This window comes from Brassica napus, chromosome C1 (genome assembly GCF_020379485.1).
Source record: "Brassica napus cultivar Da-Ae chromosome C1, Da-Ae, whole genome shotgun sequence".
NCBI lineage: Eukaryota > Viridiplantae > Streptophyta > Magnoliopsida > Brassicales > Brassicaceae > Brassica > Brassica napus.
In genome coordinates, this window is record NC_063444.1 from 26,671,635 (window position 1) to 26,684,403 (window position 12,769).

At 33.1% G+C, this 12,769-nt stretch overlaps 1 protein-coding gene across 2 annotated transcripts; it reads right to left on the minus strand.

The window, feature by feature from the left end:
- Positions 1-7,536: 7,536 nt before the first annotated feature.
- LOC106376434 (ras-related protein RABE1c) lies at positions 7,537-9,599 on the minus strand. Of its 2 annotated transcripts, XM_013816516.3 has the most exons (9): positions 9,355-9,598; positions 9,160-9,237; positions 8,896-8,968; positions 8,712-8,812; positions 8,399-8,464; positions 8,205-8,302; positions 8,070-8,132; positions 7,886-7,978; positions 7,537-7,807 (listed from the first exon to the last, which is right to left on the minus strand). In XM_013816516.3, exons 2-9 carry the CDS (start codon positions 9,230-9,232, stop codon positions 7,724-7,726), a joined length of 651 nt encoding a protein of 216 aa, XP_013671970.1. In that variant the 5' UTR covers positions 9,233-9,237; positions 9,355-9,598; the 3' UTR covers positions 7,537-7,723. The 2 variants fall into 2 exon arrangements, with proteins under 2 accessions (XP_013671970.1, XP_013671969.1); XM_013816515.3 differs by having other exon boundaries at positions 8,205-8,464; positions 9,355-9,599.
- Between the last annotated feature and the right edge of the window lie 3,170 nt (positions 9,600-12,769).

Below are 12,769 nucleotides of genomic sequence, written 5' to 3' on the forward strand. Positions count from 1 at the left end.
TTTGGTCCGGTTTAGACGACTTATTCTGGCTGATAATGTACAACAGACGACTTAATATTTAGTCGTCTGTTTTCAGACGAGAAAATATTAAGTCGTCCTAGACCCTAAAATGAACCCCTAAACTAAAATGACTAGATTAACTAACTAACCACGTTATAAAATCAAATTATACTTAAATAGTGTTTACTATACACAGAAATGAACACGCATAAGTAATTTTAAAAATTTTCAAAAACGGTTTTAATGCTTTCCAAAATCTAACCCTAAGAACACATACAATACTACAACATATGTTAATGAAACATAAACTAAAGAATATCATGACTCACTACTTTCACTCATCTATGCTGAAAACAATTGAAATTTGTTATATCTTAATTTATACCTCCTAAGACATATGTTAATTACATAATTCCCATTTTTCACTTATCAAAATATTTTTTACAAAATTTTTAAATTATGTTTAAGACTAACTGTCCAGACGACTTTCAGTTAAGTCATCTGGACGACTTATTTTCAAGTCGTCTAAACAGACGACTTGCGAGGGGTAGAAACGTAAAAAAAATTCCGTTTTTTTGTTTGGTCACAAGGGGATAGTTGTAATTTCAATAGCCTTTTAGGTTACTTTTGCCTTTGACCCAAGTTGGGGTATTGTTTTGGGTTTGACTCCAAGTTTTGAGTCACACTTGGCAATTCTCCCATTATGTTAAGCTACAATTTAATGAGCAATGGAAGTATATGTAATTAGTCTAGTAAGAAGAGGGCTTTTAATTATAGGATGTGAGAATGATTACGGTGTTGCCACGTAAGAAATGACAATTATGGTGTTTCTACTCAATCACTTTTTGCAAACATGGATTATTTATTTTGGAGGATTTCTCTGGAATTGGAAGATCATCAATTTGCATGGATCTCATGGTATATATGGAAGGGAAGAAATAACAAGGTCTTTAGTAATTGGGAAGTTTACTCAAACATTATACATTTTAGGACATATTACAAGAACCATATAAAACTTCTTTTTATTACTACATTTTTTTGATACACAGCGTGCTCTTTTATTACGTTGTGAGAAAAAAACATATTTACAAGAATGCCATTACTTTTTAATGCCACGTAAGCAAAAAATTGGCGCAATGTAGGAATGCGCTGACATGTATTAATGAACTCAGCCGTAAAGCGCTACAAACTTCATTACTGTTGAGTTATGGTTATTTTGCAGCTGAGTTAAACAACACGGCTGGCTTATGAGAAATTGGCTGACTTACGAACATAAGTCAGCCGTTTGTGATGGCTGATTTACATATTTCAGGTTGATTTATGGGTTAACGGCTCATTTACGAACACAAGTTACAGCTGACTTATATATCGGCGGGCTGATTTCTCGAAAATTCGGCTGAGTTATAGTTAAGACATGGCTGATTTATGTTTCGCCAGCTGATTTAATGATCATCGCCTAGCTGAGTTACTAGATTTAAGGCTGACTTATGGAAGGTTGTTACGGCTGAGTTATATTTGACCAGCCGTAACTGGCTGGATTAACAGTAAACTCGGCTTAATTATGGCTGACTTATTAGCGAAAGATTAATTACTATAATATCATTCATTTGACGGCTGATTTATTTGACGATACAGCTGACTTATGATTTTTCATCCTAATTACGGCTGATTTTTTAGCAAAAGATTAATTACTGAAATAATATTCTTGTTTCAGCTGGCTTAAGTTATACTTGATGGCTGATTTATTTAGGCTGAGTTATGTATTCGTTTGGTGGCTACCTTACCGATCATCCATGTCATCATTCATGTCATCAGATCTTATTTGCCATGTCATTACTAATGTTACAACAGTAAAATAAGGGTCTATGCTATTCTTCATTCTTCATCTTCTTTATCTATCTTCTCCATCTTATTCTTCATTCTCTGAGATCTTATGGATCTAGTAACTATTGTTTCCGCAACTAGGTCTAAAAGAACATAGATTTAAAAAAATTGAAAATCTGAGACAGATCTACAGCAGTCGTCGTCGTTTTCGATGATGATCGGTTAAAGAACAAGCTTCCTCTCCTCCAATGTCATGTGTGGTGGTCCTACATCCTGATGCTCCCTCTCTCATTGGATTTGTCGTCTTGCAGAAGAAGAAAGACTCAATGAGAGAGAAATGAAGAAGCTAAATCCTGTAAGTGTAAGAAAAGGAGAGAGTTGAACAAAAAAGTAAGAAAAGGAGAGAAGACGAATAAGATGATGAATTTGAAAGCTGATTTTATATGTTTGATGACTCAGATAGTGTGTCATCTGAATATGATAACTTTAGTTCATACAATGAGTCTTCAACACATATGTTATGGTTGAATTATGCATACATTACGGCTGAGTTATGCATACGTTACGGCTGACTTATATCATTCAGATAAGTTACGGCTGAGTTATGCATACTTTACAGCTGAGTTATACATACGTTACGGCTGAGTTATAATCAAATTATGGTTGAGTTATGCATATGCAATGGCTGAGTTATGATTACTATATAGTTTAGGTGTTTGAGGTTCAAATTTAAGAAAAGATTAAAGTTTTAATATCGTGTTCAGAGTTGAAAGAATGGTTTTGTTCCCGCCCAAAATACAAAACGTCGCGAAACAAATTACACTTGACGACTGACTTATAGGAACATTACAGCTGACTTATACCTTTCAGATACGTTACGGCTGAGTTAGGTATACTTTACGGCTGAGTTATGCATACGTTATGGCCGAGTTATAATCAAATTATTGTTGAGTTATGCATACGGTATGACTAAGTTATGGTTACTCTATAGTTTAGGGTTTGAGGTTCAAATTTAAGAAAAGATTAAAGTTTTAATATTGTGTTCAGAGTTGAAGGAATGATTTTTTTTTCCGCCCAAAATACGAAACGTCGCGAAACAAATTACACTTGGCGGCTGACTTATAGGAACGTTACAGCTGAGTTATGACTACGTTACTACTGATTTATTATCAAATTATGGTTGAGTTATGCATATGTTATGACTGAGTTATGGTTACTCTATAATTTAGGGTTTGAGGTTGAAATTTAAGAAAATATTAAAGTTTTAATATTGTGTTCAGAGTTGAAAGAAAGATTTTGTTCTCGCCCAAAATACGAAACGTCACGAAAAATTACACTTGACGGTTGACTTATAGGAACGTTACAGCTGACTTATGCATACTACGGCTAAGTTACGCATACTTTACGGCTGAGTTATTATCAAATTATGGTTGAGTTATGCATATGTTTTGGCTGAGTTATGGTTACTCTATAGTTTAGGGTTTGAGGTTCAAATTTAAGAAAAAAAATTAAAGTTTTAATATTGTGTTCAGAGTTGAAAGAATAGTTTTGTTCCCGCCCAAAATACGAAACGTCGCGAAACAATTACACATGACGTCTGACTTATAGGAATGTTACGGATGACTTATACCATTCAGATACGTTACGACTGAGTTGTGCATACTTTACGGCTGAGTTATGCATAAGTTACGGCTGAGTTATAATCAAATTATGGTTGAGTTATGCATACATTATGGTAGAGTTAGTTTAGGGTTTGAGGTTCAAATTTAAGAAAAGATTAAAGTTTTAATATTGTGTTCAGAGTTGATGGAAATATTTTGTTTCCGCCCAAAATACGAAACGTCGCGAAACAAATTACACTTGACGGTTGATTTAAAGGAACGTTACGGCTGACTTATGCATACTTTACGGCTGAGTTATGCATACGTTACGGCTGAGTTATAATCAAATTAGGGTTGAATTTTGCATATGTTATGGCTGAGTTGTGGTTACAATATGGCTTTGTTATAATCAAATGCTGAGTTATGGTTACAATACGGCTTTGTTGTAACCAAATCCACCAAAAAAGCTTATAGAAGGCTCAAGATTCATCATCCAAACTTAAATTGAATTTAGAAACCAAAAGAGAAACTAAAAAAATGAGTCTATAGATTAGGAATCAAAAGACAAATCAGTCGCATAAACAACATAGATCTAAAAATTCAAAAATCTGAGACAGATCTATTGCTGTGGTTGTCGTCTTCGATCGTGGTCGGTTAGAGAAGAAGCTTTCTCTCCTCCAGTCTCAGGTATGGTGATCTAACATCTTGCTGCTCCCTCTCTCATCGGATTCATCGTTTTGCAGAAGAAGAAAGAGTTAAAGAGACAGAGATGAAGATACTAAGTCTCGTCAATTGTAAGAAAATGAGAGAATGATTTTTGGCCTTTAGATTTCATTTAATCAATGACCATAAATTGTGGTCCTTGGAAAAGAAAAATTAACCAATAAGAAAAAAAGGTGAGGATAGACAAAAGTATAATTTTGAACCCTTAGATTAAAATCAATCAATGGTCATGAAAAAACAATATAAATTGTAATTTATTTATTTTCAATTTGTTTTAAAAATTGCTTAAATTTAAAGAATATAATTACGGGTTTAAATCAAAATTTAAAATGGAATTTAAAAACTAACGATTAATTTTTTTTTAAATGATTAAAGTTTTAGTTTAACTCTAAACTATAAACCTAAGCTTCAAACATAAACCTTAAACTTTAAATAATAATAAAATCAGATTTAATATTCAAAGATAAACTTTATAGTTTTTATAACTTTATAATTCTATAGTTTAGGATTAGAGGTTTAGATTTAAGAAAAAAAAAATTAAGTTAGAGTTTTGTAAGTAAGAATTGTATAATTGATTGTAAGAGAACATATATCTCAAGATCAAGTTAAAGTCTCAACTTGAAAATTCAAGAAACTATACACATTCAGTTGATTTATATTCACTTGATATTGGTAAGATGATCTTCAATATATTTTTTTAAAGTACTTGAATTCAAGTTTCCGATTTTAGGGTATGTTTGAGGTATGGCTGAGTTATATAAACGATACGGCTGAGTTATCTAAACGACACAGCTGAGTTATATAAACATTTTCTGATTTTAGGGTATGTTTGAGGTATGGCTGAGTTATATAAACGACACGGCTGAGATATATAAACGACGTGGCTGAGTTGTGTAAATATGGCATAAGTCAAATACAAAATACATGGGTGAGTTATATTTCTTAAATAGAAAACCAAAAATACAGGTTTTCTGCACCATTTCGGTGATAACTCCTCTATGTCTCCAAGCTTCATTGAATTTCTCTGTGTCGTCTTTGCTGAATCTGTCACTTCTTTCTGTCTCCTCCATTCTCTTCTTGTTCAATCTTCTCTTTCACTTAGATCTGGAAAAAAAAAATTAGATTATCCAAATATGGGTATCAAATCACAAACAAACTTAAATGAATACATCCCAAAATTGCTAATTTGGGTGTTTCTTAGCATGTATTTTCCTTTTCTCCTCAGAATGCACATTTCTTATAACTAGGTTTTCGGAGATTGGCGGGAAGTAACTCAGCCACGACTGCATATATAAACCAGCCGTACAAGAAAAGTAACTCAGCCACAACATAAATTAAAACTCAGCCACCAACTCGAAAAACTTAGCAGAGAAGATGATTTCGGGCAATTGCAACGAAGAAGATTTCGTAGAACGTTTGCGGAGAAGACGATTTCGGTGAAGACGTTATTCGAGAAGAAAGTTTGATAATTTCGAACGACAAACAACAATATCAACTCAAAAGATTAGGGTTTAAGCGACGAACGATGAAACTTGTGATTTTTTTTTCAACACATGAAGTTTAGTTACAAAGAGGATTCATTGTCTTTCTTTTCTTTTGATCAAAATAATTACAGTTATTAATGACGTGGATATAATAATTATGGATTTGTAGTTTAAAAATAGTCTCAATTAAAAAAAAAACTAACCAAAGGCCTTAGTTGTAATTTACTAGGGGTATACAAACATTCTAATAATTTTTAAAAGTTGTATTACTAGGGGTGTATGAAAAGATTCTAATAATTTTTAAAAGATGTATGTTATTCTAGTCATATCCCAACTTTTCCATAACATTCTAGTAATTTTCTCTTAGTAATTTGGACATGGATCCTAGAGATACTCTCAAATTGGCAGAAACAGAGTCTTTACTTTGGGCGGAGGCGCATATCTCACTAACACGAGGAATCGAGCAAACTCGATTACCAGTACAAGCGATAGTACCGTATATCCCAGGCCGATAGTGTTTTACGGATGGATCATGGAAAATCAAAATTTACATTCGGGACAAGGGTGGTATAGTACACTGAAAGGTTTTGATGGTTTAATGGGAGCGAGGAATACAAGAGCGAGTCAGCCGCCACTTCATTCAGAGATAGAAGCGCTTATTTGGGCAATAGAGTGTATGAGAAATCTAAGATAGTTTACTATTACATTTGCAACAGATTGTTCTCAGTTGGTAAAGATAGTTTCGGAACCAAAAGAATGGTCAGCCTTTGCAAGTTATTTAGAAGATATAAAGGTTTTGAAGAGAAGTTTTCATAGCTCAGAGATCATTCATGTACCACGGACGCATAATTTAAAGGCGAACAGTCTTGCACGCAGTGCACGAAAGCAATCGTCTATTGTTGTCCATATGAATACGAAACTAACAGTTTAGTTTGCAAAATCTACATGATTCTGTTTATATTGCTGACAAAAAAAAATACACATGAAATCAAAGTTAGTTTATAATAATGCTCCTAAAAGAATAATAAGGGGATAATAAAATCTTATGAAACTTTACCTATGTGCGACACAAACAGTTTTTTATAATAAACATTTTGTACTCTCATTATTTTATTTTTTCATTTTAAGTTTTTTTACACAGATTAAAAAATTATTAAATTTATTATTTTATCAGTTGCATGGAAACTCGGTTGAAGGTCCGTTTCACGTTTCGGAAACGTTTCGGAATCGGAATCTCTCGGAAACTCGCGGAAAAGCATTGGAAACTTTTTTCTTAAAAATTTCAATTTGGAAACTTAGTAGACACTTACGTTTCTATTTTGGAAACTTGTGTTTATGTTCTGGAAACGCTAGAACTTTCCAATTGGTTATGACTTAGTGTTATGATTTTTATTTTGGTTAAACTATTTAATATTTAAATATTGGGTTTTTGTTATTTTGAAAATTTTATATGATTTTGATGTTTAATGATGACTTATTATATTTTCGTATGATTAAACATAATTAATATTTGTTTATTTGTATTCTAAGATATACTAAACATAATAAAAATAAATGCAAATATTAATCAGTTACAAATATATATACATATATATATATATATATATATATTTTTATTTATAGACGTTTCTAAAACGTTTCCACAACAACAAAAAAATCAAAATCACGTTTCCACGTTTCCACGTTTTTCGTTTCCGCGTATCCGTTTCCGTTTCCATGCAACCTAGGAACTAATAAACTACAAGAAAATAAGTAAAATTAAAAAAAAAATCAAACAAGTGCTTGAAATACAAACGGACATTTAGAATTTTGTAACTCTAAAACGATAACTAATATAAAAAGAAAAGAATACTAGTTATGGTTTGTAAAGATAAGTAGACAACTCCTAAAGTTAAGAGATTAAATAAAAGAGCCAAGCAAGATAATAGATGACTAACATAACAATGTATGAATAAAAGAAGAATACAAGTTTCAATTAAACCTTCATACAAAGAGAAAGGCAATTAAGAAACCAGGAATGTTGGAACAGAAATAAAAATTACACAAGCACCTCACGAAATCTTAAGTTTCCACTTCAATTTCAAAACTTTATTAACTTCCACAACATGCAGACTTCTGGGTGGCTTGCCCGGCTCCAGATGCCTGGTCCGTTTGGCTTATCTTGATCGTGGCAGGCTGCAATTGACGAAACAAAACATGAAACAATGCGTTTGAATGACGATAAGTAACAACGCAAGCAGAGATGTGACAAACCTCAGCCCTGGAGTCAGTGTCAGAAAGCCTCTGTTTTATGTCCTTGCCAATGGAGAAGAAAACTTCTTCCACGTTTAGGTTTGTCTTGGCACTCTGCAACAAGACGCATATAGATACAGCTACGTAAACAAGCTAGTTTACGGAAGCTGCGTTATCTAAGATTGAGAGAATTGTTTAGGCTTACAGTTTCGAAGAACTTAATTCCGTACTCATCAGCAAGCGCCTGACCTTTGGCTGTAGGTACAGCCTGAAAGTAGCAAGAAAGTATGTTATTATTTAGGACCAGCCGTGAATCATGAAGTGGGATAAGAGATCATACCCTCTTGCTTTCGTCCATGTCAGCCTTGTTTCCTACCAAGATTTTGTTAACATTATCTGAAGCGTGCTGTTCGATATTCCGAATCCAGTTCCTTATGTCTGCAAACACGTCGAGATATGACCCTTTTGACTTAAGGATTTTATTTATAAAAAGAAGCCGCAAGCGAAAGGCTTTAAAGGAGGAGGGGGTTTTACTGTTGAAGGAGGACTCGTCTGTGACATCATACACTAGTAAAATGCCCATTGCCCCACGGTAATAAGCTATCAAAATGCAAAAAAAAAAAAAAGGACAAGTAGATATGGTCAGAAATGAAGTGGCGAAATAGAACAGAACACACATCAAATATACAAGACCTAGCAAACTAATCAGCCAAACAAAGCAAAATCAGTGATCATAGTACCTGTAAGTATCTATTTAGGTGCTCATCTCCTCAAGAGTCTACCGAATTTGATCAGACTCTAAGTAAACAAATTTATATTTAGAAAAAAAAAAAAAAAAGGAACTGACCAGTGGTGATGGTGCGGAAACGTTCTTGACCAGCAGTGTCCCAAATCTGGAGCTTGATACGTTTGCCATCAAGCTCAATGGTTCTTATCTTAAAGTCAATGCTACATCAAAAAGGCACAAGAAGAAGAAGACTCCATGAGATTAAAGATAGAGATGGAAGGGTTTAGAATCTCGGAAGACAAACCCAATGGTGGTAATGAAGCTAGTGGTGAATGAGCCATCCGAGAAACGTAGGAGGAGGCAACTTTTACCGACACCTGCAACCAACCAAAGTAAACGTGAGATCACGCATCAACATCTATGATCGATTTCATCAGATGAATAAAACTCAGAAACATCATCATCACATTAAATAGATCGGTTCAGTAGAAGATGAATCGGTTCAGGACCATGTGCGAGGAACCCGAGAAACAAAAAAAAACATGGAGGAAACTGAGAGCTGACGTACCGCTATCTCCAATCAAAAGAAGCTTTATGAGATAGTCGTAATCGGCTCTGGCCCTAGCCGGTGGAGCAGCCATCGATTCTAAACGAGAAAAAAAGCTTAGAGATCAAACCATATACATCTTTTTTTCATCGTAAACGAATAGATCAAAAAACAACAACAAAAAAATCTGCCTAGAAAGAAGAAGAAAACATTTACCGGAAGAAGAGAAGAGACCGATTTGTAATCGGAGAGGATAAGCGACACCGAAGGATATGGCGGACTGCTATAATGCGCCACTCCCGATTTAGCTTCTCTGCGTCTTCTTCTTCTCTACTTTTGTCTCTGCTTCGCGTGCACGATAGAATACCACGCGCACGTTGCCACTGTAACCGAATAGGAGTGCACAGAAAGAGAGAAGGATTCCTTCTTTCTTTTGGAAGGCCTTTAAAGGCACGAAGCCTCATGGGCCCTTTATTAATTACTTTAATCAAAATCAGATAGCTGGACCAACATGTCTTCATCTCAAGTGCATCCCGACCCCGTCTCCCAAATTAGTGATACGTAATAAATTGTCAAATTTTACTCTAACCTTAGCTTTTTATCGAATACTACGTTAACTTTCTGTATTATGTAATAAATATATATTGAATAATTAGAAGTTAGTAACTATTACATATACAATTAAACTGGTGCAAACATATAAATCAATTTTATTAATCCAAACAATAATTTTTTTCTATTTGATAGGATATAAAAATAAATTTAAATGATATTAACATACATAGTATATTTTTAATATTAATATGTACTAAATGATTATTGCTACTCATTTTTTTCATCATTTGTATCTTTTATAGCAAAAATTTTAAATTACTAACAAAATTTTCATTGTGGGATTAATAGTTTTAGTAATTTATAATTTTTAAAAAATTAAGTTTTCAATGTTTGTTCAAAGCTTTTATCAAAAATAATTGTTCAAATTAAGTAAATTTAAAAATTAAAATATTTATTTATTTTATATGGTATATATTTTAATTTAAAATGATATATATATATATATATCTTCTAATCTTAATAATTAATTAAATTAAATTTTTTACTTATATGATCTTGTAATCATTTTCATTTTATCATAACAAAATTTTAAACCATGGATTACAAAATTTGAATGTGAAAACTTTAACAATTTTAGTATTTTATAGTCGTTTTTAAAAATTCAAAATATAGTATATACATGAAAATCTAAATTTTTATTATATGGTTAATGTGATTGTTTAATTTATTTTAATAGTTTAAAATTAAACAAATATGATAGAAGATACACTAATTTTTATCAAATCTTTATTATTCAAAATCATTAATTGACATATATATTTTAGCAACATTAGGCAAATCCGTAACTTTTATTTAATGAAATAATAAAGAACATTAATAATAAATTTATAGTTAGTTTAATAAAAAGCTTATTATATAATTAGATGGATCAACATATTTCTCTAATGAATCTAAGAATCATTTTAATGATGACACGTGGGTACAAAAAGAAGATAATATTTTTCGATTAATATATATGAGATTTTATTTACAAAATAACAACGTTTTAATAGTCAATTTGATAATACTTTTTTGCAGTTTATATATTTAAAACCCCAATAAAAATGTAAATGTTTTTTTAATTAGATTTATGATTTTCGAGTGTGTTAAAAAGTGTTGTAGAAAAGTATGGAGAAATGCGAAGATATTTGGAGAGTTAATATCAACAATTAGATCGCATTAATCTTCCCATTCGTTGAAGTAATTACCTTGTAAAAAAGGTGTTTTCAAATATAACTCAAAATTTGAAGTCAAATATAAAAATGATTCATGCTTTTTTTAATTGCCATATTCACCATATAAGTTCGAGTTATTCAAGAAAATGTTATTATCTTTTTTTCTTTTTTTCAAAAATGAGTGTTTTTACTCATTCATCATCATCTTCTTCATTTATTTATAATATTGTCATTGTCATCACACTACAAGAAAACACATGCTTAACGAGGAAAGTTAACGAGGAAAAACAATCCTCGTAAATTTACGTCGATTTTACGAAAAACTTACGTGGAAAAACAATGTCATCGTTATTTTCTCGTAAAGTAACGACAAAAGCGTTTTGTCGTAAAGTCGATGTAATTTGACGTGTCTTTTACGAGGAAATAATTTACGTGTATTTAGCGAGAAAATTTTGAATCCACCAACTTTGTAGGTGTTACACGTTTTTTTTGCCACCTAATTAATTTTCGTCGTAAATTCATAGGAAAATTACAACTACCAGATTCGAAATTTCCTATAAATACGGATGTTTGAACATTGTTTTAAACACACCAACAACAAAAACGTGAAAGAAAAAAAAATGGCTGGCTCCGGGACTATTTACGAGTTGCGGAAGTGGATGTATATGCATAGAGATGCTAACGGGAGAGTGACGAAAGAATACCTTGCGGGCCTGGAGACATTTATGCATCAAGCAGATTCAACACCGCTCGCCCAAGAAAGTGGCAAGTTGTTCTGTCCTTGTCGGAAATGCAACAATTCGAAACTGGCAAACCGTGAAAATGTTTGGAAGCATTTAATAAATAGAGGTTTCACGCCAAATTACTATATCTGGTATCAACATGGAGAAGGTTTTAATTATGATCAGAATGAAGCTAGTAGTAGTAATAGCAATTTTCAGGAAAAAGAACCGGTTGATAATCATTTGCATAATGAACATAGTTACCATCAGGAGGAGAAGGTAGATTATGATAGGGTTCATGATATGGTAGCTGATGCATTCGTAGCTCATGATGAAGATGAAGAACCTAATATAGATGCAAAAAGTTTTACGAAATGTTAAACGCGGCGAATCAACCACTTTACAGTGGTTGTAGAGAAGGTCTCTCTAAATTGTCGTTAGCTGCTATAATGATGAATATTAAAACTGATCACAATCTACCTGAAAGTTGCATGAACGAATGGGCGGAATTGTTTAAAGAGTATTTGCCGGAAGACAATGTGTATGCTGATTCTTATTATGAGATTCAGAAACTGGTTTATAGTCTTGGGTTGCCTTCGGAGATGATAGATGTTTGCATCGACAACTGCATGATCTATTGGGGAGATGATGAGAAGCTAGAAGAATGTCGATTCTGCAAGAAGCCACAATTCAAGCCGCAAGGACGGGGACGTAATAGGGTACCTTACCAAAGGATGTGGTACCTACCAATTACAGACAGATTGAAAAGATTGTATCAATCAGAGCAGACTGCTGGAAAGATGAGATGGCATGCCGAGCATACTATGACGGATGGTGAGATGACTCATCCATCAGATGCAAGAGCCTGGAAACATTTCAACAAAGTACATCCGGATTTCGCTAGCAATAGCCGGAATGTGTATCTCGGACTGTGCACAGATGGATTTAGTCCGTTCGGAATGTCAGGGAGACAATATTCATTGTGGCCAGTCTTTCTTACACCATACAACCTGCCACCGGAGATGTGCATGCAACGGGAGTTGCTATTCTTGACCATATTAATACCTGGTCCGAACCATCCAAAAAGGTCCCTGGATGTTTTCCTACAACCACTGATAAAAGAGTTGAAGGATTTGTGGT